This window comes from Urocitellus parryii, chromosome 2 (assembly GCF_045843805.1).
Source record: "Urocitellus parryii isolate mUroPar1 chromosome 2, mUroPar1.hap1, whole genome shotgun sequence".
Classification (NCBI taxonomy): Eukaryota; Metazoa; Chordata; class Mammalia; order Rodentia; family Sciuridae; genus Urocitellus; species Urocitellus parryii.
In genome coordinates, this window is record NC_135532.1 from 26,516,579 (window position 1) to 26,538,600 (window position 22,022).

General features: G+C 48.3%; 1 protein-coding gene across 1 annotated transcript in view; it reads left to right on the plus strand.

The window, feature by feature from the left end:
* LOC113182482 (cilia- and flagella-associated protein 337-like) overlaps window positions 1-22,022 on the plus strand; it is a 121,319-nt gene that overhangs the window by 14,665 nt on the left and 84,632 nt on the right. The window contains exons 2-3 of the mRNA XM_026388416.2: window positions 3,325-3,407; window positions 5,557-5,649. Coding sequence (XP_026244201.2) covers window positions 3,325-3,407; window positions 5,557-5,649 — 176 coding nt within the window. The remainder of the gene's footprint in view (window positions 1-3,324; window positions 3,408-5,556; window positions 5,650-22,022) is intronic.

The following is a 22,022-nucleotide window of genomic DNA, read 5'->3' on the forward strand; positions in this document are numbered from 1 at the left end:
GTTTTATTATTCCACAGTTTTTATAAGAATTCAAGCCTTCCCTGGATCCTTGAAGTATCTCATGGGGCTGGTGGGTCTCATTGAAAAGCTGACTGAGGAAGGATCTGCTTCCAAGCTCATGAGATCGTCCCAGGTTGTTGGGCTCAGGAGCCCAGGGATCAGCTCTTTGATAGCTGTTGGCCAGCGGCTGCCCTGAGCTCCTTGCCACCTGGGCCTCTCCAAATGGCAGCTAGAATCTGGCAGCTGGCTTCATCACAGCCAGCAAGGGAGAGAGTCTTCTAGCAAGGCAGAAGTGACAGCCCCTTGACACCAAGGGGTTCTACTGGCTATAAGCAAGTTACTCCAGATGAGAAGTGAGCTAAGCCATGAGTACCAGGAGGCAGGGATGACGCGGGGCATCTGTTGCTGGCCTGCTATAGCCACACAGAAGAAATCTATTCTCTCTCACGGAGAATGATCCTTTTAATTGAAAATACTTCTCAGAATTTGCTCATCTTTTTGATGGTGTCCTCACCATCCTTGACCTCTGGGTTCACTTTGCTATATTTCTCAAAGTGGGCCCTCAGCACAGTCCCTTGGCTGACGTGGACGGGGCGGAGTGGGACTTCCTGGAAGCCCCGGCACTGCAAGCCATCCAGTTCCTCCTGAGCTGCTTAGGGCTCAATATCAAAAATAAAATTCTTAGGAGCCCAAGTCTCTCTCTGGGCAAGAGTTTGGTGTCCGCGAGCTGAGTTCTGATGAATGGTCCTATCCAGAGATCCTTGAGCATTCAACTTTTTGAATATGAGATTCATAAATTGAAAAAAGCAAAGATCTTCTTCTTCATTCTTCTTCACCCCTTTCCCCCACAATCGTGTGAAGTTTATAAACTTATTTTTTTTCCCTCTCTAGAGTACTGAACAAATAGAACAACTTTTCATGAAAATAGACTATGACGCAGTAGGCAGGATTCAGTGGGTAAGTCGGGTTATGGTTTGTGGATCTGATTTAAAGTTAGCAGAGAAGGGGCCTAACATTTAGTCCTGAGTTTGGTCCTTTCTGAGGTGCTGTTTGCCCCTCAATATCTTTGCTAGCTGGAAGTTGAACCCAGGAGACATGCTGGCTCCTAATTTTCAAATTCTAATGATGTCTGGCTGCACTTGCAGTAGTTTAGGTAGGAGTTTCAGTAGCTGAGGCAGGTTCCATGAAGGGTATCCCAAAACCAAGGTTGGAAGGACACGTCTACCACTTTACTCAAAAGCCAATGGAAAAACACCAGTGAGTAAGAAATCCTCTGAGTAGCTACAGCTGCTAATCAAGTCAGTGAACACACGTAGTATTTAGAAGTGAGACTGTCACAGAATAAATTCCCCCAAAATATCACCATCATCATTTTTCTGACCCACTTGGTAGTGTGAGGAGCTGAGGCATTTACTGTTAGTATTCATGGCTGTTGTGTCTGTCAGTGTCCTTCCATTGTTCTGGGACAAATGAAGCTCAAAAAGGACACATTCAGCAGTAAATCACCTCTACTCAGGCCTTTGGCCAGTTCCTCAGCCAAATCAAAAACAAGTGTTCTTTATCGTCACCTGATTTAAAAAGGAACATTCAGGATTCTGGGACAGAAAGGGGAAGCTTCCAGGGACAGAAAATGATTTACCAAGTTCAAAGACGCGCCCACCTTCTCCCCTCTTTGAGCACAGGGTTCTTTCCCATACGTACACTGCTGAGATTCTAAATGAGCCACATGTCCTGGTGTAAAGAGACTTTTGGAGTCAAATCAATGAGACCTCAAGCCTCTGAGCAGCACTTGCTAGTTGTTTGATCTTAGAAAAGTCATTTAAAATCTCTAAACTTGAGGGCTGGGGTTGTGGCTCGGCGTTAGAGTGCTCGCCTAGCAAGGCCCTAGGTTCGATCCTCAGCACCACATAAAAATAAATAAATAAAATCTCTAAACTTGAGTTTTCAAAATTTGTAAATGGGGTGAACAGCAGACCTTACCTCCTACAGTTTTGGTGAGAATTGAGATGAAGAACCATGTTGCACAGAACATGGTACACTCCTAACAACAATCCTCCTCCTCCTCTTCCTCCTCCTCCTCCTTCTCACCTTTAAAGAAAAATGGTGAGTGAAGGGAGGAAGCCCAGAGTGGCCGGTCCCACTGAAGGGCACACCACTTCTTTCCTACCAGGTTTTGAGAACCAAGTTCATGTGCTGACTATTATGCCATGTCCAAGAAATGAGTAATCCATTCCCTAATGGCAAAGAGAATTTTGAAAAGCCAGAAAGGCGGTGGGTATATAATGAACTGCTCTTTATTCTCCAGGATGGCTTCTGCACATATCTGCAGCTAGAATATTTGGAGCAAGCCAGGGCTTTGGCGCGACAGAAAGAGGTTTCCATCCTGCTGCCTGCTGTGCTGCAGAAGCTGTCATACGGGGGGCCCGTGCTGCGCATTCTCTCTGTGCCTGATGACACCTTAATCATGATCAGAGAAGATGGAGCTATTTATTTCTGGTCTCCGCAGCTGAAGTTGAAAAGAAAAAAGCAGATTTTTGTATGTGATTTTCATTTGATAAGGATGCTGAGTGCTACAGTTTGATTTTATTTGCTATTTTAAACTGCTCCTTAAGTGGCATGATTACATAAATTGTGCCCTTGAATATAATATATTCATGTTGGATTTTGCTGGTCTATGGAATGCAAATAAAATATGAGCTCTGCATGTAGTACAAGATAATGCTTCATTTTGCTTCTAACATCAAATGGAGTGATGAATTACATGTGGATCTATCGTGCAATTTATCATATGTCTTAATGAATGACAAATGGAGCAGAATCTTCCTTATTTTCCTTCTTTGTGGTTCCATCAGTTTAGGTGGTTGTGCTAGGATTTCTCATCAGAGAACCTATTGTATGATAGAATGAGAAATTCAGAAGGCATAAATCATTCGGGAACTACATTTGGGAATAACAATGTCTGGCCCACTTTAGGATATATTTTTCTCTTGGAAGTCATTCTTTTATTATCTCATTCAACAAATAACTGAGCCTCTGTTGTGACCCAGCTCTGGGCTGGGTGCTGGGGACGCAGAACACAGTGTCTGCCCTCAGTTAACTTACAATCTACACTAGCAGTTATAGCTAAATCTTTCAGGGTGCAGAATAAGCCATGTACCTGGAGAGAGAGAATGAAGTTAGTTCTTCAAGACTGTGTAACAAGTTCTTTATCCTTGAAGGAGAAAATCAACTTAAATAAAACTCTACAACATGAAGCATCGTTGTTATGGACAATGATGGCTTGAAATAACTGAAATTGTTCACTTCCACCCTTCAACCCTCTAGGGCAAGTCCCGAAGTCGGAAGCCCAGGTGGGCGACAGACATCATCAGCATGCCACAGTACAACAAATTGATCGTTGGGACTGGGTGAGTGAGGGAAATCTACTGGAAGAGGGTGATCACAGTGTTCCATCTGTTTCCCCTTAGTACGCACACACACGTTTGTGGTATGAGAATCAGGTCATGAAACTCAGGGAAAAAAAAAATACTAGACCTCGCATATTAGTCCAAGGTACTACACAAAGTTATCACTAGGACCTCCTGCAGTGATGTTGTCCATTGGGAAGGGAGAGCCTTCTAGTTTTGACCCCATGTCACCATCAGGAAAATGAGGGTGGAGTCTGAGCCCCTCTCCATGTGCCTCAAGTGGGGCCATGGCAAAAGGAGAGCAGCTTGATGGAAGGAAATTTGGAAGATTTGAATCAAGATTGAAACAAAAGCAATTTTGACACCGTGGGAGCATGAGCTGTGATCCGGGCGGATAGGAACAGGCTGAGAAAATGAGGCAGATTAAACTCTGGGCTCCTGGGGGCGTGGCTACAGAAGGGGGCGGAGCTTAAAGAAGTTCTCCCAGTCCCTGGACCCCTGCTGCTGGGTGTTTTCTCCTCTCCACCTGGTCGCTCCTAGAAATCTCATCAGAGAACCTATTGTATTATAGAATACTCTAGGTATTAGCTACTTCAATGAACCATCTGCTATTCTGACCTCAGAACATACATATATTTTTATTAAATATTATTTATTTCTTGTTTAATATCATTTATTAACATTTTTTATTAAATATTATTTATTGTTAAGTTCGATGACATATTAATATATTATTTTGATAATTAAGATATGTTCATTAACATCAACATAATTAATATAATTAACATTAACTATTTAAAAGCACCAAATTTGGTTCATCTCAGTTTGATTTTTAAAATTTTTAAATTGTTTTTACTTCTTATTAAGACAACATTTATATGTCTTTATGGGTTACATTATCATAATTTGATACATGTATGCAATGTGCAATGATCACATTAGGGTAATCATTTACCCCGATTCATAAAGTGTTGATCATTTTTATTGCTGGGAATTTTGTGTTTCTCTTTTCCAGTCATAGTGAAATACGTCATTACATTGTTTGAACTAGTAGTTTCTCTACGACCTTACAGAAAAGCAGAACCAATTCCTCCTGAGCTTTGGTGCCTTTCCTGGTCTCTCATGACCATTCTTCCTACTGTATGCTATGAGATCGCTTCTGTAGTCTCCACAAGTGAGTGAGAACACGTGGGTCTATCTTTCTGTTTGGCTTATTTCACTTAACATAATGGCCTCCCCGGTTGAGCGTTTAAAGTGTGCTCAGCCACCTTTCCCTGTGTGCTACACACAGGGGTTCAGAGGTGTCACAGTAGCTTATGTGAGGTTCTGAGCCGACAGGAAGACGAGGCAAAGCTCACCCTCCTGGAGGCAGGGAACCACTTTTGAACTGCAGCACAGGTGGAAAGGAAATGGAGAAAGAAGACGTTTTACACCAAGGAGGCAAAAGCAAAAGGCGTGGGACTGAAAGTGACCCCTGGGTGTCCTATGGGAACAAATCAGAGCAGGAAGTTGCTTTTCACACACCCACAAAATTGTTCCTGTCTCCATCAGCTCCAAGGTAGACCATGTAATATAGGAGAGAGGGGGGTCAAGGGTGCGGGTTTGGAAGGGGGGAAAGGAGGGAAGCACCAAATTCACTGTTTCGTGCAGAGAAAGAAGCCTCCGGCCCTCTGCTTTTCGAGTCCGATGACATTTACATTGTCCACATCCAATATTCGCTCACATTTTATGACTTGGCAGGTCCCGGGGTTGGACCTATCACTCTTTCACAGTCTTCTCATTGAACCTTCCTCACTCTTCTCTAAGGCAGGAACTGCCATGGTCCCATTTTACAGACGAGGGAACTAAGCCGTGGGCTTGGATCCGAATCCCCCACTGCTGGCACCCAGAGCCCAGGTTGTTGACAAGCCAGCCCCAGAAGGGGAAGGACTGGCTCTGTGGCAGGTTTAGAGCCAAGCTGAAGAGATGTCCCCCATGTCAGGAGCTGAGAGGGAGGCCCCAAGCTCAGCTAGAGGGTGGCCCCACAGGGTGGCTTCTTCCTGGTCAGGTAGGTGCCGCCGCTTTGTAAGCTCTGAGGAACCTAAACTATTCCTACAGAGGTGAAGCAAAAGCTGAAAGTTTGCTCCAACTGTGCTTGATTTTTAAACAGACGCTGTGAACTGCAGCTGTACGAACTCGCTAACCTGGAGCCTTACTGTCAGATCGGCAGCCTGGAAGCCATACCTCTGAAACTGGACTACTGGTAAGAAGGGGCACCCCAGGGAGGCTGGCTGGCACCCAGGCAGTGGAACCCGCCCTCCTGTCTCCTGAGGCCCACATGCTTCAATCTTTACAAGCTAGGGTTCCATCAACACACACACGACCATGGCACACCCACAGAGGGACCTTCTTGCATTTAGCAAGGCGAGGGAAGCCAGGAGGTGAAATTACTTTTAGAGTCATGCAATTATTTATTACTCTGTGTTTTAGTTGTGGCCAGATTAATGTTCCTGAAACTCAACTCTGATCATATTACTTATTATTTACCAACTTCCTGTTCAATAATATCCACAGCCTTTGAATGAGTCTACTTTCTGTTGCTGTAACAGAATGCCCAAGAGGGGGTAATTTATAAACAAAAGAAATGTATTTAGGCTTAAAATTCATGGGACTGGAGAGTCCAAAATCCTAGCAACTAGCATCTGCTCAGCTTCTGGTAAGGGCCTCGTGCTGCTTCAAGTTATGGCAGAAAGCAGAAGGGAAGCGCTAACATTCAGAAGAGATGGAATTAGAAGCAAACTGGTTTATAACAACTGGCTTTCGGGAGAAATAAACCAGTCTCCTGGGAGAAAGGCTTTAATCTATTCTCAAGGGCTCCGCCCCTAAGACCTAAACACCTCCCGCTAGGCCCCACCTCCCAATACTGCCACATTCGGAAGAAGGCTTGAGGAGAGTTTTGGTGGGGACAAACCATATTTGAACCATAGCAGATGGCATCTGAGTCTCCTCTTTCGTCCCAGCCTCCTGAACCCTCGAGCCACAGAAACACCTACCTTCTTGAACAGAGTGTCTGCCACACGTCAGGCACTGTCACCTCCACACTGTTCCTGATGCTGTCCCTTCTTCCAACCTTCTTTCCGATGTTTGTGGAGTCCCCGCTATGGAACCACATGCTGGATATGAAGGATGCAGGTAGCTCCTGCTGATTCCCACCATTTTTTGGAGTGTAAGTGTCCTTTCTCTAAAGATTCTCCTGAATCTCCTTCATGCCCAGAAGCAACCCCCCACCCAGGAGTTTCCCCAGCCTTCAACTGACCCACACCTGGCCCCTGGTGTGCAGGTCCTACACCTTAGGCTTGCTGACTACTCTCTGGCACCTACACCTGACTGACACATAGTAGGTGCTCAAGAAACATTTGTGGAATGACCAAGTTGGAAACCTCGTCTTGAAGAGGGGAAGGGAGAGTCCATTTTCTTTTTGCCTATTCCTTCCCCTGTCTTCCTTTTTTCGTCTCCTCATTATAAAATAGAGCCTCTTCAGCCACCCAGCTATTTCAGTAAAATAGATCTCTCATTCATCGCTCTCCTACTCATCATTTTATATATTGAGAAATACAGAGAAAAGTTAATAGATTTAGAAGAAAATGATTGAAAAGCAAAACTGTCAGGTTCTCATAGAACAAAAGGCGAGATCACCTGGACCCCCCTGCCCTGCGGCACCCTGCCAGCCCCTGCACTTCTCTTGCAAGGCAGAGGGAGCCTCCTCTTGCCTTCCCAACTCCTGCCCCCAGGGCCTGTCCGCCCAGCCCATCAGAGGCCCTGACTGCTCTGTGCCTGCACTACACAACAAGGGCTGCAGGGGGCGCTGCAATGCTCTCCGCACCAAGGGGGCCCAGGTTCCCGCTCTGGGGAAGGCAGGATGGGGTGGTGGCGGCTCTGGAGCCTGAGAAATATGGCTCACATCTCAATCCCTTTATTCATCTCCGGGGACCTGGACATGTCACATCTTCTTCATCTTCGACTTAGAAGTCTCATCTGCAAACCACAAGTAATAAGACCTGCTTCCCTGCACAGTGGTGACGGTGAACCACGTGGTGTAGATCAAGTCCCTAACACAGCATGCAACAGCAAGCACCCCACACATGGAACTCCCCTTCTCATCTCCTCCCCATGCTCTGTGGCCCTTGACGCTTCTGTTCCCTCTCTTTGCCCTTAAAGTCCCCGAGACTCCTCCCTGCCCAGTCTCTCCCTGGCTTGAAGCCACTCTGGCTTTGTTCAGCTCTTCAGATCCATCAGCTCCTTCCTGTCTCAGGGCCTTTGCACACACTGTTTCTGCTGCCTGAAAAACCATGGTCTGATCTCAGTTTAAATCTCACCTTCTCTGACGCTCCTCTCCTAAGCATTAATGGTGTCCCCTCCAGCCCTGTTCTTTTCTTTGTTGCACATATTATAGCCCAAGTATAAGGTTCTTTGTCTATTAGCTGGGAGGACAGGAGTAACCAACTTTGTTCCCCACCCTACCCAGTAATTAATTTGATATTTAAAAAAAATGAAAAATCAAAAGCTTAGACTAGTCTATAAAACTGGTAAAATAAAAAGAGTACCCACATCCCTGGTTGGTGGGAGGATTTCCTGAGATAATATTTCTCCGTTATAGTGACTGGAGAACACTCCAATTTGATAAGTTCTAGGGAGACTATGGTCCCAGGAGGTCATGAGGACCCTGTTCTGGGCTGAAAAGTATGTGTGTGTGTGTGTGTGTGTGTGTGTGTGTGTGTGTACGCGTGCGCTCATGTGCATGTCCTTTGCCACAGACTAAAGATTCAGAGGCTAAACACATGCACACTTAGCCTTGAGGAGACCAGTTTGGTGGGTGTCTTAGTCCACTCTGATGGAGTAGTTTAACCTACAGAAATGTACCTGCTTATAGCTCTGGAGGTGGAAGCCCAAGGTCAAGGTGGCCACCAATTCTTTCTCTGGTGAGACTTCTCTTCCTGGTTTGCAGATGGCTGCCGCCTCTTCACTGTGTGCTCATGGGGTCTTTCCTTGGTGTGTGCATGCAGAGAGAATGAGTGAGCTCTCTGGAGTCTTATAAGAACCCTAGTCCTGTCATGAGGGCCTCACTCTCCCAACCTCTTCTAACCACTAAGCCCTGTCTCCAGATACCATCCGCATGGGGTGAGGGCCTCAGTGCATGAGGGCTGGGGGCTGCACACAAGCAGCTCTACTAACACACTGCCTGTCTGGCTGAGGACTTCCTCTGGGATGGAGCCAATGGCACTGTCTGATGAGTCAGCCAATGGAACTGCCTGTGGATGACGTCATCCCTAGACCCCCCCTCCTCCAGGGCCAGTGTCCTGTTGGAGGACTGACCCAAGAGACTAGGAGTAGACTCTGAAGCGGAGATGAGTTCCCTCCCTCTCTGTTTCTCTCTCTCTCTCTCTCTCTCTCTCTCTCTCTCTCTCTCTCTCTCATGTCTAGCTTCCAGACACACCCAACAGAAACCCACTTCAAATCCGCACTTCAGAATCCATTATGACCCCACAGACTGGGCATGGCGTGCATACGTGTGGGAGGGACTGGGGGTCCTGCCCCTACCTCACCCTTGCAACCTCCTGCGAAGTTGCCTGGCTTGTTCTTTACTGAGTCCCCGTGAAGCAACCAGAGCCCAAACTTTGCATTTTATCTCCATTTCATCTTACCACCCCTCTCACACCCAGACCTAATCACTTAAAGCAATAGTACAGCCAAGGTGGTATTTATCATAATCTGCTTGGAGAGCAGAGCCCTGGTAAGCGCAGTGATAGTTAGTTACAGGGACCGCAAGCTCCAGGGAGCATTAATCACGGTGTCTGAGTGCATCTGTGGGAGCACATTGTAAACTAATTACCAGGTACCGTGCCACTCTATCATTACCTCTAATATATGATTTCAAATATAATACAACTTCTATTTTGCTGCTTTCACACCACTGTAGCCAAACTCTGAGGTATGCCTAGCCTGAAAAAATTTAGGTACAAATATAAAACAGAGAGGCAAGAGTTTTATTGTGGGGTGTGTGTGTGTGTGTGTGTGTGTGTGTGTGTCTCTCTAGCCATGGAACCCAGGGCCTCGAGCATTCTAGGCAAACACTCTATCACTAAGCCACACCCCCAGCCCAGAAATATTTTTGACAAATGACAAATGGAGTTCTTGGATCACAGAAGACATCCAATGGCTATTTTTTAACAAAACAAATAAACACATTAACAAACAAGTGATTTCTTTTTATCCCAGCCTTGACCTGCTGCTGATTTGTCTACTCACCCAAAACAAGACATTGTCTTCTTTGAATATAAAGTAAAATAAAATACTAAACAACAGAATTTTTTTTTCTTTTTTAATTAAGGGACATGACATCAACCTCCTGCAGAGGATTTCTTGGACAAGAACTTAAAATTTTAGAGCTTTTTCTTAAGACAACATATAAGGAAGAGAACAAATAGAGATTGATTTCATTTGCTAAATTAAACATTCCTGTTCTGTTCTGTATAAAAGGGATATTTGTATCTTGAATCCTGATTAACCCAGGAAATGAGCTCTTAAAATATAGATTTAGGAAACAATGCTTTTCTTTCTCAAAATTTTTGCATGCTGGAGGGAGAAGCAGACCAGCCGAGCCATTGCTGCACGTGGGGACCCAGAGCTGGGGGGAGCTGAGCTGGGTGGCTGGGGGCAGGGGGAGTCAGAGAGAATCCTCTCCCCTTCAGGCAGCAGCAGGATGGGGGCTGACAGCAGAGCCTTCCCAGGGGAATCACCTTTGAGTTGGAGGACAAGAGGGAGGTGCAGACCTAGGGTCCTCCCAGGCCCCCTAAGCTGGGATGACCAGCATGAGCAGGGCTGGTGGAGGGAGGGGGGGGGAGGCACTGACGTCTCTGGAGAAGACAGTGTGTTCTGGAGCGGGACTGCCTTGCAGGAGAGAAATGAGAGAGGGTGAGGCAGGACCATCAGGGTGTCCTCATTTGCCATCTCGTCCCTGCTAGGGACTTCCACCTGTGTTCTATACACCGTGGAGATTTTAAGCAAATATTTAAGGAGACTTACTCAGGAACAGAAATGGGGGTAGGTTAAACCTGATCAGAGACCAATGGTGAGAGAATTGCAGAAGTTCAGATGCTTCATGCACCTCCTGAAGCCAGGGTTTTCTTTCTAATGAATGAACAATTGAATGAACGAACACACTATACGGCCTTCAAGTCGTTTAGTGACTGGCATACAGTATGTGCTCACTAAACAGTGATGAGAATGATGATGATGATCCAGGTGGGGGATGGAGGAGGAAGCCAAGGAAGGGCTGATTCAACAGACAGGGGAGACAAGGAAGGTTCCAGCCCTCTGCAGGAGGCCAAGTCTGCTGCTCCTGTGATCGACAGGAGAATACTGGAGTCTGGGGATGATGCAGTCAGTACCCACTCAGGGGTCACCGTGTCGTTCTGTTTGGTTCAATCTGGATGAGATGCTCTTAAAGATCCCTCCTGTCACCTCTCCAACACTGTATCTGCCACCATAACAGAGAAGGGACAGCACCTTGGAAGCTCCCACTGCTATGCCCCTTAGTCTGCCTGGGCACTGAAGTGCTTCTCCTATGACTTCCCTGGAGACTTCCTTCAGATGCTACAGACCCCAGGGCCACATGGCAAACCTGTGGGAAGCTGGCTGAGCCCCAGCCCGCCCAGGGTCATGCCCTCAGCTCTGAACGGAAGGCAGTGAAGGAGATGAGCCTGAGTACACCTCAGCCACACTCAGGGGACACGTTTGAGATTCCTATGGACCCCTGAGTGCCGTAGTAGTTGCCCACAAGTCCCAAGTGCCTCTGCTCCCCTTGGGGCCAAAATGATCACACTGTTTCTCTTCAGATCCCCGAGCCCTCCCCACTTCATCTCAGCCACGACCCTGTTTCTTTCCTCCGGAGGACACTGGGACAATCAGGACAGAGCTTCCTCAAGCATCCCCTCTGCCCACAGCACCTGACCTCATGCTCTGCCTTCTCACCCGCTGCACCAGCTGGCCTGTCCCTGTCTCTTTGCAAATCTCTCTACTTAGGTACCAGATTTCAGCCTCTCTCACCTACTCAAGGACACCCCTCCTAAAAATCCCCCATCATTTTCCGAGAAGATCCTTCCCATGAGCTAATAAAAATGGTGGTGTTTCTTCCATATTGAACAAACAAAAAAATTATTTTTTATACCCCACTTGTTCTGCCAGCTCATATCCCTGTCTTAGACCATTTTCTGTTGCTATAACAAAATACCTGAGTCTGAGTGATTTATATAAAGAACCGAGGTTTGTTTGGCTCACAGTTGGGGGGAGGGGGCTGGGAAATCCAAGAGTATGGTGCCGACTTTTGCTTAGCACCTGGTGAGGGCCTCGAGTTTCATCAAAATATGGCAGAGGGCATCACAGAGTGAGATGGCAATAAAGAAATCACGCCAGCTCAGGTCTCTTCCTCTTCTTGCATGTCGCTAACACCATGACAGGGCTCCACCCTCGTGATCTTATCTAACCCTAATGACCTCCTGACGGCCCCACCTACAAATAGCACTAACAGATGAATGTGAGGATTAAATTTCCAGCACATGAATTCTGGGGGTGGGGGCATATTCAAACTAAGCAGCCCCACTTCTTTGCGGTAAAATCCCTGAAACAAATCAAAATCATATACGTTTTTGTCGTTCCCATCTGCCCCAACCACTCTCCCCGACCCACCTCCACCAAGTGTTCCCCCCAGGTTGCCAACAACACCCGCACTGAGCATGCGCCGGTCAGCGCGCACCCACGTGACCCGTCAGCGGCCTCGTTGGATCTAGTCGATCCTCACTTGCCTTCCGAACACTCCACCTGGTTTTTCTTTTTTCTTTCTTTCTTTCTTTTTTTTTTTTTTTTTTTCTGGTATTCCTTCTTGGTCTCCTTAGCAGGTTCCCCCTGACCCACGATCTTCTTCCTGACCTCGTGCCCTTGAAGCACCCCAGCTCCACCCTTGGTCCTCTTCTCTCTCAATACCCATCACCCTTGGTCCTCTTCTCTCTCAATACCCATCCGCCCTTGGTCCTCTTCTCTCTCAACACCCATCACCCTGGTCCTCTTCTCTCTCAATACCCATCACCCTGGTCCTCTTCTCTCTCAATACCCATCCACCCTTGGTCCTCTTCTCTCTCAATACCCATCACCCTGGTCCTCTTCTCTCTCAATACCCATCACCCTGGTCCTCTTCTCTCTCAATACCCATCCACCCTTGGTCCTCTTCTCTCTCAATACCCATCACCCTGGTCCTCTTCTCTCTCAATACCCATCCACCCTTGGTCCTCTTCTCTCTCAATACCCATCACCCTGGTCCTCTTCTCTCTCAATACCCATCACCCTGGTCCTCTTCTCTCTCAATACCCATCCACCCTTGGTCCTCTTCTCTCTCAATACCCATCCACCCTTCGTCCTCTTCTCTCTCAATACCCATCCGCCCTTGGTCCTCTTCTCTCTCAATACCCATCCACCCTTGGTCCTCTTCTCTCTCAATACCCATCCGCCCTTGGTCCTCTTCTCTCTCAATACCCATCCGCCCTTGGTCCTCTTCTCTCTCAATACCCATCACCCTGGTCCTCTTCTCTCTCAATACCCATCCACCCTTGGTCCTCTTCTCTCTCAATACCCATCCACCCTTGGTCCTCTTCTCTCTCAATACCCATCACACTGGTCCTCTTCTCTCTCAATACCCATCACCCTTGGTCCTCTTCTCTCTCAATACCCATCCACCCTTGGTCCTCTTCTCTCTCAATACCCATCACCCTGGTCCTCTTCTCTCTCAATACCCATCACCCTGGTCCTCTTCTCTCTCAATACCCATCCACCCTTGGTCCTCTTCTCTCTCAATACCCATCACCCTGGTCCTCTTCTCTCTCAATACCCATCCACCCTTGGTCCTCTTCTCTCTCAATACCCATCACCCTGGTCCTCTTCTCTCTCAATACCCATCACCCTGGTCCTCTTCTCTCTCAATACCCATCCACCCTTGGTCCTCTTCTCTCTCAATACCCATCCACCCTTCGTCCTCTTCTCTCTCAATACCCATCCGCCCTTGGTCCTCTTCTCTCTCAATACCCATCCACCCTTGGTCCTCTTCTCTCTCAATACCCATCCGCCCTTGGTCCTCTTCTCTCTCAATACCCATCCGCCCTTGGTCCTCTTCTCTCTCAATACCCATCACCCTGGTCCTCTTCTCTCTCAATACCCATCCACCCTTGGTCCTCTTCTCTCTCAATACCCATCCACCCTTGGTCCTCTTCTCTCTCAATACCCATCACACTGGTCCTCTTCTCTCTCAATACCCATCACCCTTGGTCCTCTTCTCTCTCAATACCCATCCACCCTTGGTCCTCTTCTCTCTCAATACCCATCACCCTGGTCCTCTTCTCTCTCAATACCCATCACCCTGGTCCTCTTCTCTCTCAATACCCATCCACCCTTGGTCCTCTTCTCTCTCAATACCCATCCACCCTTGGTCCTCTTCTCTCTCAATACCCATCACCCTGGTCCTCTTCTCTCTCAATACCTATCCACTCTTGGTCCTCTTCTCTCTCAATACCCATCACCCTTGGTCCTCTTCTCTCTCAATACCCATCACCCTTGGTCCTCTTCTCTCTCAATACCCATCACCCTGGTCCTCTTCTCTCTCAATACCCATCACTCTTGGTCCTCTTCTCTCTCAATACCCATCACCCTGGTCCTCTTCTCTCTCAATACCCATCCACCCTTGGTCCTCTTCTCCCTCAATACCCATCCACCCTTGGTCCTCTTCTCTCTCAATACCCATCCACCCTTCGTCCTCTTCTCTCTCAATACCCATCCACCCTTGGTCCTCTTCTCTCTCAATACCCATCCACCCTTGGTCCTCTTCTCTCTCAATACCCATCCACCCTTGGTCCTCTTCTCTCTCAATACCCATCCACCCTTGGTCCTCTTCTCTCTCAATACCCATCCACCCTTGGTCCTCTTCTCTCTCAATACCCATCACCCTGGTCCTCTTCTCTCTCAACACCCATCCACCCTTGGTCCTCTTCTCTCTCAATACCCATCCACCCTTGGTCCTCTTCTCTCTCAATACCCATCACCCTGGTCCTCTTCTCTCTCAATACCCATCACCCTGGTCCTCTTCTCTCTCAATACCCATCCACCCTTGGTCCTCTTCTCTCTCAATACCCATCACCCTGGTCCTCTTCTCTCTCAATACCCATCCACCCTTGGTCCTCTTCTCTCTCAATACCCATCACCCTGGTCATCTTCTCTCTCAATACCCATCACCCTTGGTCCTCTTCTCTCTCAATACCCATCCACCCTTGGTCCTCTTCTCTCTCAATACGCATCCACCCTTGGTCCTCTTCTCTCTCAATACCCATCACCCTGGTCATCTTCTCTCTCAATACCCATCCATCCTTGGTCCTCTTCTCTCTCAATACCCATCTACCCTTGGTCCTCTTCTCTCTCAATACCCATCCACCCTTGGTCCTCTTCTCTCTCAATACCCATCCACCCTTGGTCCTCTTCTCTCTCAATACCCATCCACCCTTGGTCCTCTTCTCCCTCAATACCCATCCACCCTTGGTCCTCTTCTCCCTCAATACCCATCCACCCTTGGTCCTCTTCTCTCTCAATACCCATCCACCCTTCGTCCTCTTCTCTCTCAATACCCATCCACCCTTGGTCCTCTTCTCTCTCAATACCCATCCACCCTTGGTCCTCTTCTCTCTCAATACCCATCCACCCTTGGTCCTCTTCTCTCTCAATACCCATCCACCCTTGGTCCTCTTCTCTCTCAATACCCATCCACCCTTGGTCCTCTTCTCTCTCAACACCCATCACCCTGGTCCTCTTCTCTCTCAACACCCATCCACCCTTGGTCCTCTTCTCTCTCAATACCCATCCACCCTTGGTCCTCTTCTCTCTCAATACCCATCACCCTGGTCCTCTTCTCTCTCAATACCCATCACCCTGGTCCTCTTCTCTCTCAATACCCATCCACCCTTGGTCCTCTTCTCTCTCAATACCCATCACCCTGGTCCTCTTCTCTCTCAATACCCATCCACCCTTGGTCCTCTTCTCTCTCAATACCCATCACCCTGGTCATCTTCTCTCTCAATACCCATCACCCTTGGTCCTCTTCTCTCTCAATACGCATCCACCCTTGGTCCTCTTCTCTCTCAATACGCATCCACCCTTGGTCCTCTTCTCTCTCAATACCCATCACCCTGGTCATCTTCTCTCTCAATACCCATCCATCCTTGGTCCTCTTCTCTCTCAATACCCATCTACCCTTGGTCCTCTTCTCTCTCAATACCCATCCACCCTTGGTCCTCTTCTCTCTCAATACCCATCCACCCTTGGTCCTCTTCTCTCTCAATACCCATCCACCCTTGGTCCTCTTCTCTCTCAATACCCATCACCCTGGTCCTCTTCTCTCTCAATACCCATCACCCTGGTCCTCTTCTCTCTCAATACCCATCCATCCTTGGTCCTCTTCTCTCTCAATACCCATCACCCTGGTCATCTACTCTAGTCTCCTGGTTTTAAATATCACCACGATGCGATAGCGAGGACTCTTCCAAGGCTGTGTGTCAACCAGGAGCTCTGGCCATGCTCTGGTCCTTTGAACATTCCACTACATTCTTGCCCTTTCCATCTTGAGGTCTGGCGGGCGCCTACCAACACCTTGGCAGTGACCGGGGACATCTCTTTCCTGCCTACGCTCTAAGCCCTGTAGCCCTCCTCCTAGGGCTCATCCAGGGTCACTCGTAGCTCCCTGCCCACCCAGGAACCTGCTCTCTGTCCTCCCTGCACACCCATCTACTTCTGATGCTTACCGTCCTGCGGGTCCCCAAGACCCAGGTCCCATGTCATTCTTGTCAAAGCCTTTGTGAATCCTCTGATCCGGAGTTAATTTATCCTTTTCTGGGTCTCTGGAGTGTTTTATTATGATTTCTGTTCCCGACATTAGTACCCACCGTCCTGTGTCCTACTCAGCGATGTCCATGTACTCAGTGAATCCTGCGCTCCAGGCGCTATTCAGGCTGCAGAGGAAACGTCGATGCACAAAGCAATCCTCAAGGAGATGGCAAGGCGTGATTGTTCAGGTGGGGAGAGGTTGGTCATAAATAAGACCTATTATAAAGGCATCAGTTACTAGAAGTGTCGCGGCTGTGGGGAAATGACAAAGGATGCCAGGATGGATGTGTGGGGGCTGCTGGGAAGGGCTGGGGGCTGTTTGTGGCAGTATTAAGTAGGGTGGGCAGGGCTCAATGGGAAGGGGGTTTTGAGCTAAGACCTGAAGGGGGCGAGAGAGGGAGTCAAAGGCACCACAGGGCCACATGGGAGCCAGCACTCAGCTAGAAGCCTGGAGGGCTGCACCGTGGTGCCCACCCATCAGGGAACCACAGCATCCTGTCTGGTCCCCCAACACATGCCCACGACACCAGCCCAACCCATTTATGACTCCCCGATCTCTCACTGGACCTAAGGTAGCAACCTCCCAAGAGGCAAATCCCCCCAACTTTTTTTTGGGGGGGGAGTCTTCATTATGCCCACTTACTAACAGGGTTCTGTTCCCTTGACCTTGGCAACAATGACCCTTCTGTGTTTCTCCTACTCTGCTTCTCACCTGTGCCACCTCGGCCTGCTCCTGGTTCCACATTCTCTAGTACTGTCTCTCCTTTTTATAACTTTAAAACTTACTTCTTGATGCCTGCGCTCTGAACACCAGTGTCACATCCACATGGCTGCCCGGGAGGCCTTGCACCCCAACTGTGCAAACGCAGCTGTATCACCCCAGATCCTGCGGCTTTCCTGGTGGTGGCTACCCTGAGGCGTTGGATCAGCCTGGCCTTCCTCATCCAAGTGAGAAACCTTGGAATTCTCTGGGGCTGCCGCCTTTCTTCCTCGACTTCCACTTCCGATCAATCAATGATGTCATGTCCCTTCAGTCCCCTCATTTCTGTGAACACTGCCTCAGAGTGGGTCCCTGTCGTTTCTCAAACGTGCTATTTGATCATCTTATGGCTTCCAGTATCTCTCTTTGCGGCTGAGCCTGTGAGCTCTGAGCACATCTGATTATACTCTGCTCAAGAATCTTCAGCAGAGCCCTGTGGGCCTTGGCCCCTGTCCGAGTGGTCAAGGCCTTTCTGTACACGGATGCTCTTCATACAGTCTGTGCTCGCTCCTAGCTTCTTTGATGTGCAAAAGCGCTCAGCATCTCTATTGTTTTATGGTTTTCACCCAATTTGATGTTAAGACATTGGTTGGCTGTCTCAAAACACAGCAATTCTTATGATGACCCAAGTGAGACTTCTTACGTACGTGACAAAATCCTGGCTTCCTTCAATGCACTAGTACAATTAATTTGGTGCAAATCAAGCACAGGCTAAGTAAAAATGACCTGCATTCTCTCCTTAGCTGGTACTGTAGGGGCAGGAAGCCCTGAGGATCCATTAACTTTCCTTCCGGAAAGCTGAAATCTAGAGGAGATTGAACATCAATAACTAGAGACACTTCAGTGTGAGCTATCATTTGACTGGTCTTTCCCTTTTCATATCTTAAAAAAGAAAGAAGGAAAAGAAAACCCACAATGATTTGCCCCTGGTAGACAGTTTTCATCCATCTCAATCTCGCTGTCACCTTTCATAACTGAGAGTCAATTATTCTCTCCATTTTGAAGGGGGAAACACAATTTGCTCTGCGCTTTACGCTACTGCATTCTGTAGGGGGAAAAAAGAGAAGAAAGGTTCTTTTAAAATCAAAAGTAGCTCCATTATGGAGATGATGAGATCATTAGGATTTAGAATACCAAGATTTGTCAGAAATTGACTCACTTCTAAGGCTCTGCAATTTAGAAAAAGTTCAAAGAAACAGAATCTGGAGCCCATCCAAACATCCCGGGGATTTCCAATTTCCCAGCTCCCTTGTTCTTCCCCCAGGCCTTGGGCTGAGTTTGCCCTGCGCCTGGAGCCCTGTCCTAGGCACTGGATGAAAACTTCAGGTTATTTGATGTGGCGAAATGCTCTCTGGAATCACTGGCTTTTCAAGTCAGTTGGGTTCAACTTCACTTTCTTATCCCTCCCTCCCAAACAAGATGCTCTCCTTTGCTTCCTTGATGGATATTTACACACACAGACACACACACACACACACACACACACACACACACATTAATGAGAAATGAGAAATTCCCTGCAGGAAAAAAAAAAAAAGATATATCAATCCTAAATTGGTCTTTAAAAGAAATCAAAGACGGCCTGTTTGGAAATCTCTGTGCTTTTAGCTTGTTAGTGCCTGTGTGGACAGCCATTGCTGTGTTTCAGATGCCCCAAAGAAATGTTTCAGATGCCTGAATCCCCAGAATCTGGTCTCTCGCCAGAGCTGCAGAGCAGTATGAATAATTTCTGGGCTATCTTACTCAGGATTGATGCATTTCTGGATTTTTTTTTTTTTGGCAGAAATGCCATTGAAATCTCTATCTCTATAAAAAGTCCATGATTTTGCACTTTGAAGCACAACCGGAGACTCCTTTCAGGGTGAGCAACCGCAGAGCAGAAGATCTCCACTCTGGACCATTCTTCCCATTTTTTTCCAACAGTCCTGTGAGGAAAACATGTCAGCATCCTGGGGCAAAGATTCCTAAAAGACGAGCCAGGGATATGACTGCCGTATGCTGTGCCTTATTTTAACGTACTTAGAATAGTGCAGCAAGTGAGACTCTTAGTCCCTAACTCCAGATACGCAATAAATAGAACTTACTTCACTTTCCAAAACTCAAGTTCATTGCTATTTTGAGCTCCCGCTACCCACCATAATCTCAGTCACTTCAGGGTTTCCCTCACCAATATCCTGCCCTGCTTCTGGGGCCCTTTGCTGGGACACCTCTGATCATGACCATGTAAGGTATATTCGTTAACTTTCCATTAATTTAACAAAATGCCTGAGATAATCGACTTGTAAAGAGAAAGGAGTTATTGGGGTTCAATTTTAGAGGTTCTGGTCCTTGATCCGTTAACCCTGGTGCTTTGGGTCAGCAGCAAGGTAGCATATCATGGAGGAAGTGTGTGGTGGAGCAAAATTGCTTGCCTCATGAGCCAGGGAGCAAAGAAAGAGGAAGAATCTAGGGTTGCACAATCCCCCTTGAGGGCATGCTCCCAATGACCTGAAGACCTGCCAGCAGGCCCACTTCCCAAAGGTTCTGCCACCTCCTAACAGCCTTACCCTGGGAATAAGCCTTTAACACGTGGGGCTCTGGAGGACGTTTAAGATCCACACCGTAGTCTATGCACTCGGCTCCCAGGGCACCATCTGCCTGCAGCCCCTGCAGCCGCTCTTCCTTGGGGGCTCCCTGTCCTCACACTCCTGGTAACTAGGCCTGGCCCCCTCAGCCTTTCTCCTTCTCACTCCCCTGCAGTTCTTCTCTGCCTAATATCTCCCCAACTTAGGGGGCGCATTTTTAGCTGTGGGGAAAATCTTCCTCCACACCAGTCTGTCCTTACCTGCTGCCCCCTCCCCTCACTCGCGCTCTGCACTTCAGGACAATGAATTCCTTGATGTTCTTTGAGCACCTGATGAGTGCTGCCACCTCAGGGCCTCTGCATTCACCGTTCCCTCCTCGAGGAGTGCCCTTCCTTTCTGGAGTCCATGTGGCTCACTCCAATGTCACCTCCTCAGCCCGGCCTTCTCCTCCCACTCTCTACAAAGACGTTCTCACATCTACCCACCCCCAGACCCAGACGTCTGCTTTATTGACCTCCTGGGCACTTCCCAGCAGCTGACATGTGAGGTGTTCATTTGGTCTTTGTTGATTCTCCCTTTCCCCCATTAGAACGTAAGTGCATGGAGGTGGGGGTTTCACCTGTCACATCCCAGTGGGATACACAACACCAGGCACATAGATGTCGTCCGTTGGTATTTGCAGAATGCCGGAGGAGATGGGTCTGGGGGACGTGTCCTGACTTGGCCAGGCTCTTGCTACACCCTACATTCATTCAACTGGAAGGAAACTGGGCAAGGAGGGTGAGGCGGCAGCCCCAAGCTTGGCTGAGTGGTGACTGGGGCTCAGAAGGAATCATGGGAATACCAGGACTGAGAGAGGAGGTCCTGTGGCCTCCAGGATCGATGGTGCTAAGAACTGAGGCTGGCCATGGCCCGGGGCTTGGAGGCCAGGAGGCTAAAGGTGAAAGGCAGCCACCTGAGCAACCCGGGTGCAGCATTCAGGCAGACACCGTACAGGCCACAAGCACTGACATCAGCTAGGACACGCTCGTGACGATGAAGTTCTGTCCCAAAATTTGATAGGGACCTGCTGTAAACACAGAGAGCTTTATCAAGTGTGATTTCTAGGTGGATAACCAACCCCCTCCACCATAAACAGGTGCAGGGACGTGTCCTGGATAGATAAGGGAAGAGATCAACACTGGGCTCTCGGGGGATTCACACTGGGGTGGAAGGAGTCAGGCATTATGGGAGAGCGAGGGTTAATGTGGAAATATGGCACAGGAGTGACTAGACAGCTAGTAGATGGGGGAACTGGGCATAGCACACTGGGGACCTGGACAAGAATGGCCCACAGAGCTTCCAGACTGCAGGATGGGGCACACCTGGAGTGTGCAAGAAGTGTGTGTGGTGCCTGGAAGTGCAAAATGCAACAAGGACAAGGCTCAGTGTAGCTCACTATGGGCCTGGCACTGTTCTGGGCACTTGGGATATATTGGTAAAGAAAATAGGCAAAACTCCTGCCCCAGTGAACTGGGCTCCTAGACAATAACCATACAATGCATGATCATGCAGGTTAGAAAGGCACAGGTGCTAGGGATAAAGAAGGGTCGGGTAAGGTCTTAAGAAATTCAGGATGGCCAGCGAGTGAGCATTGGGGGAGTCCAAGCCATTAGTGCAGACAGATGGCGTTAACTCCATGAAGCTGAGGCATGTGCTCACCAGTGACTTACAAGGACTCACAAGCAGGTAGTGAGGACAGAGCCAGGCACTTGAACTTGGGGAGAACAGAGTCATAGGCAGCTGCTAGAAAAATAAGAACCCAGCATTTCCACCGGCTTCAGCCTGGAGGTGGCTGCTGACTGGTGAGACAGCTTCTGTGAGAGTTGCAGGCAGAAGCTCTGTGGGGATGTTGTCAAAAGACACCAGGGAGGGAAAACTAGAGACAGCAGCGTGAAGTTCTCTTTCAAGTCACTTTGCTGTAAAAGAAAGGAGAAAAATAGGGCAATAGAGAGAAAAAGGGGATTGAGAAAAATTCCCAAAGCTGTATGCTCTTGGGAATGATCCAGTAAAAATTGGAAAACTGAGGATACAGGAGAGATGCCAAATGATATCCTTGGGTGAACGAGAAGGGTTGGGACCTAGGGCACTGGCTTCATGGGGAGCATGGGCAGCTCATCTGGTGGGACCCAAGGGAGGGCTGAGCAGGTGGGTTCAGATGCAAGTGTGCATGCGCCATGTGGTGGAGGGAGGGTCTTTTTGGAGCAGCTTTCTTTGCGACTTAGGAATTTCTCATCTGAGACTGGCAATTGGGGAAAAGATATTGGAGATTTGCAGAGAAAGGAAGAAGTGAGTTGGTCTTGG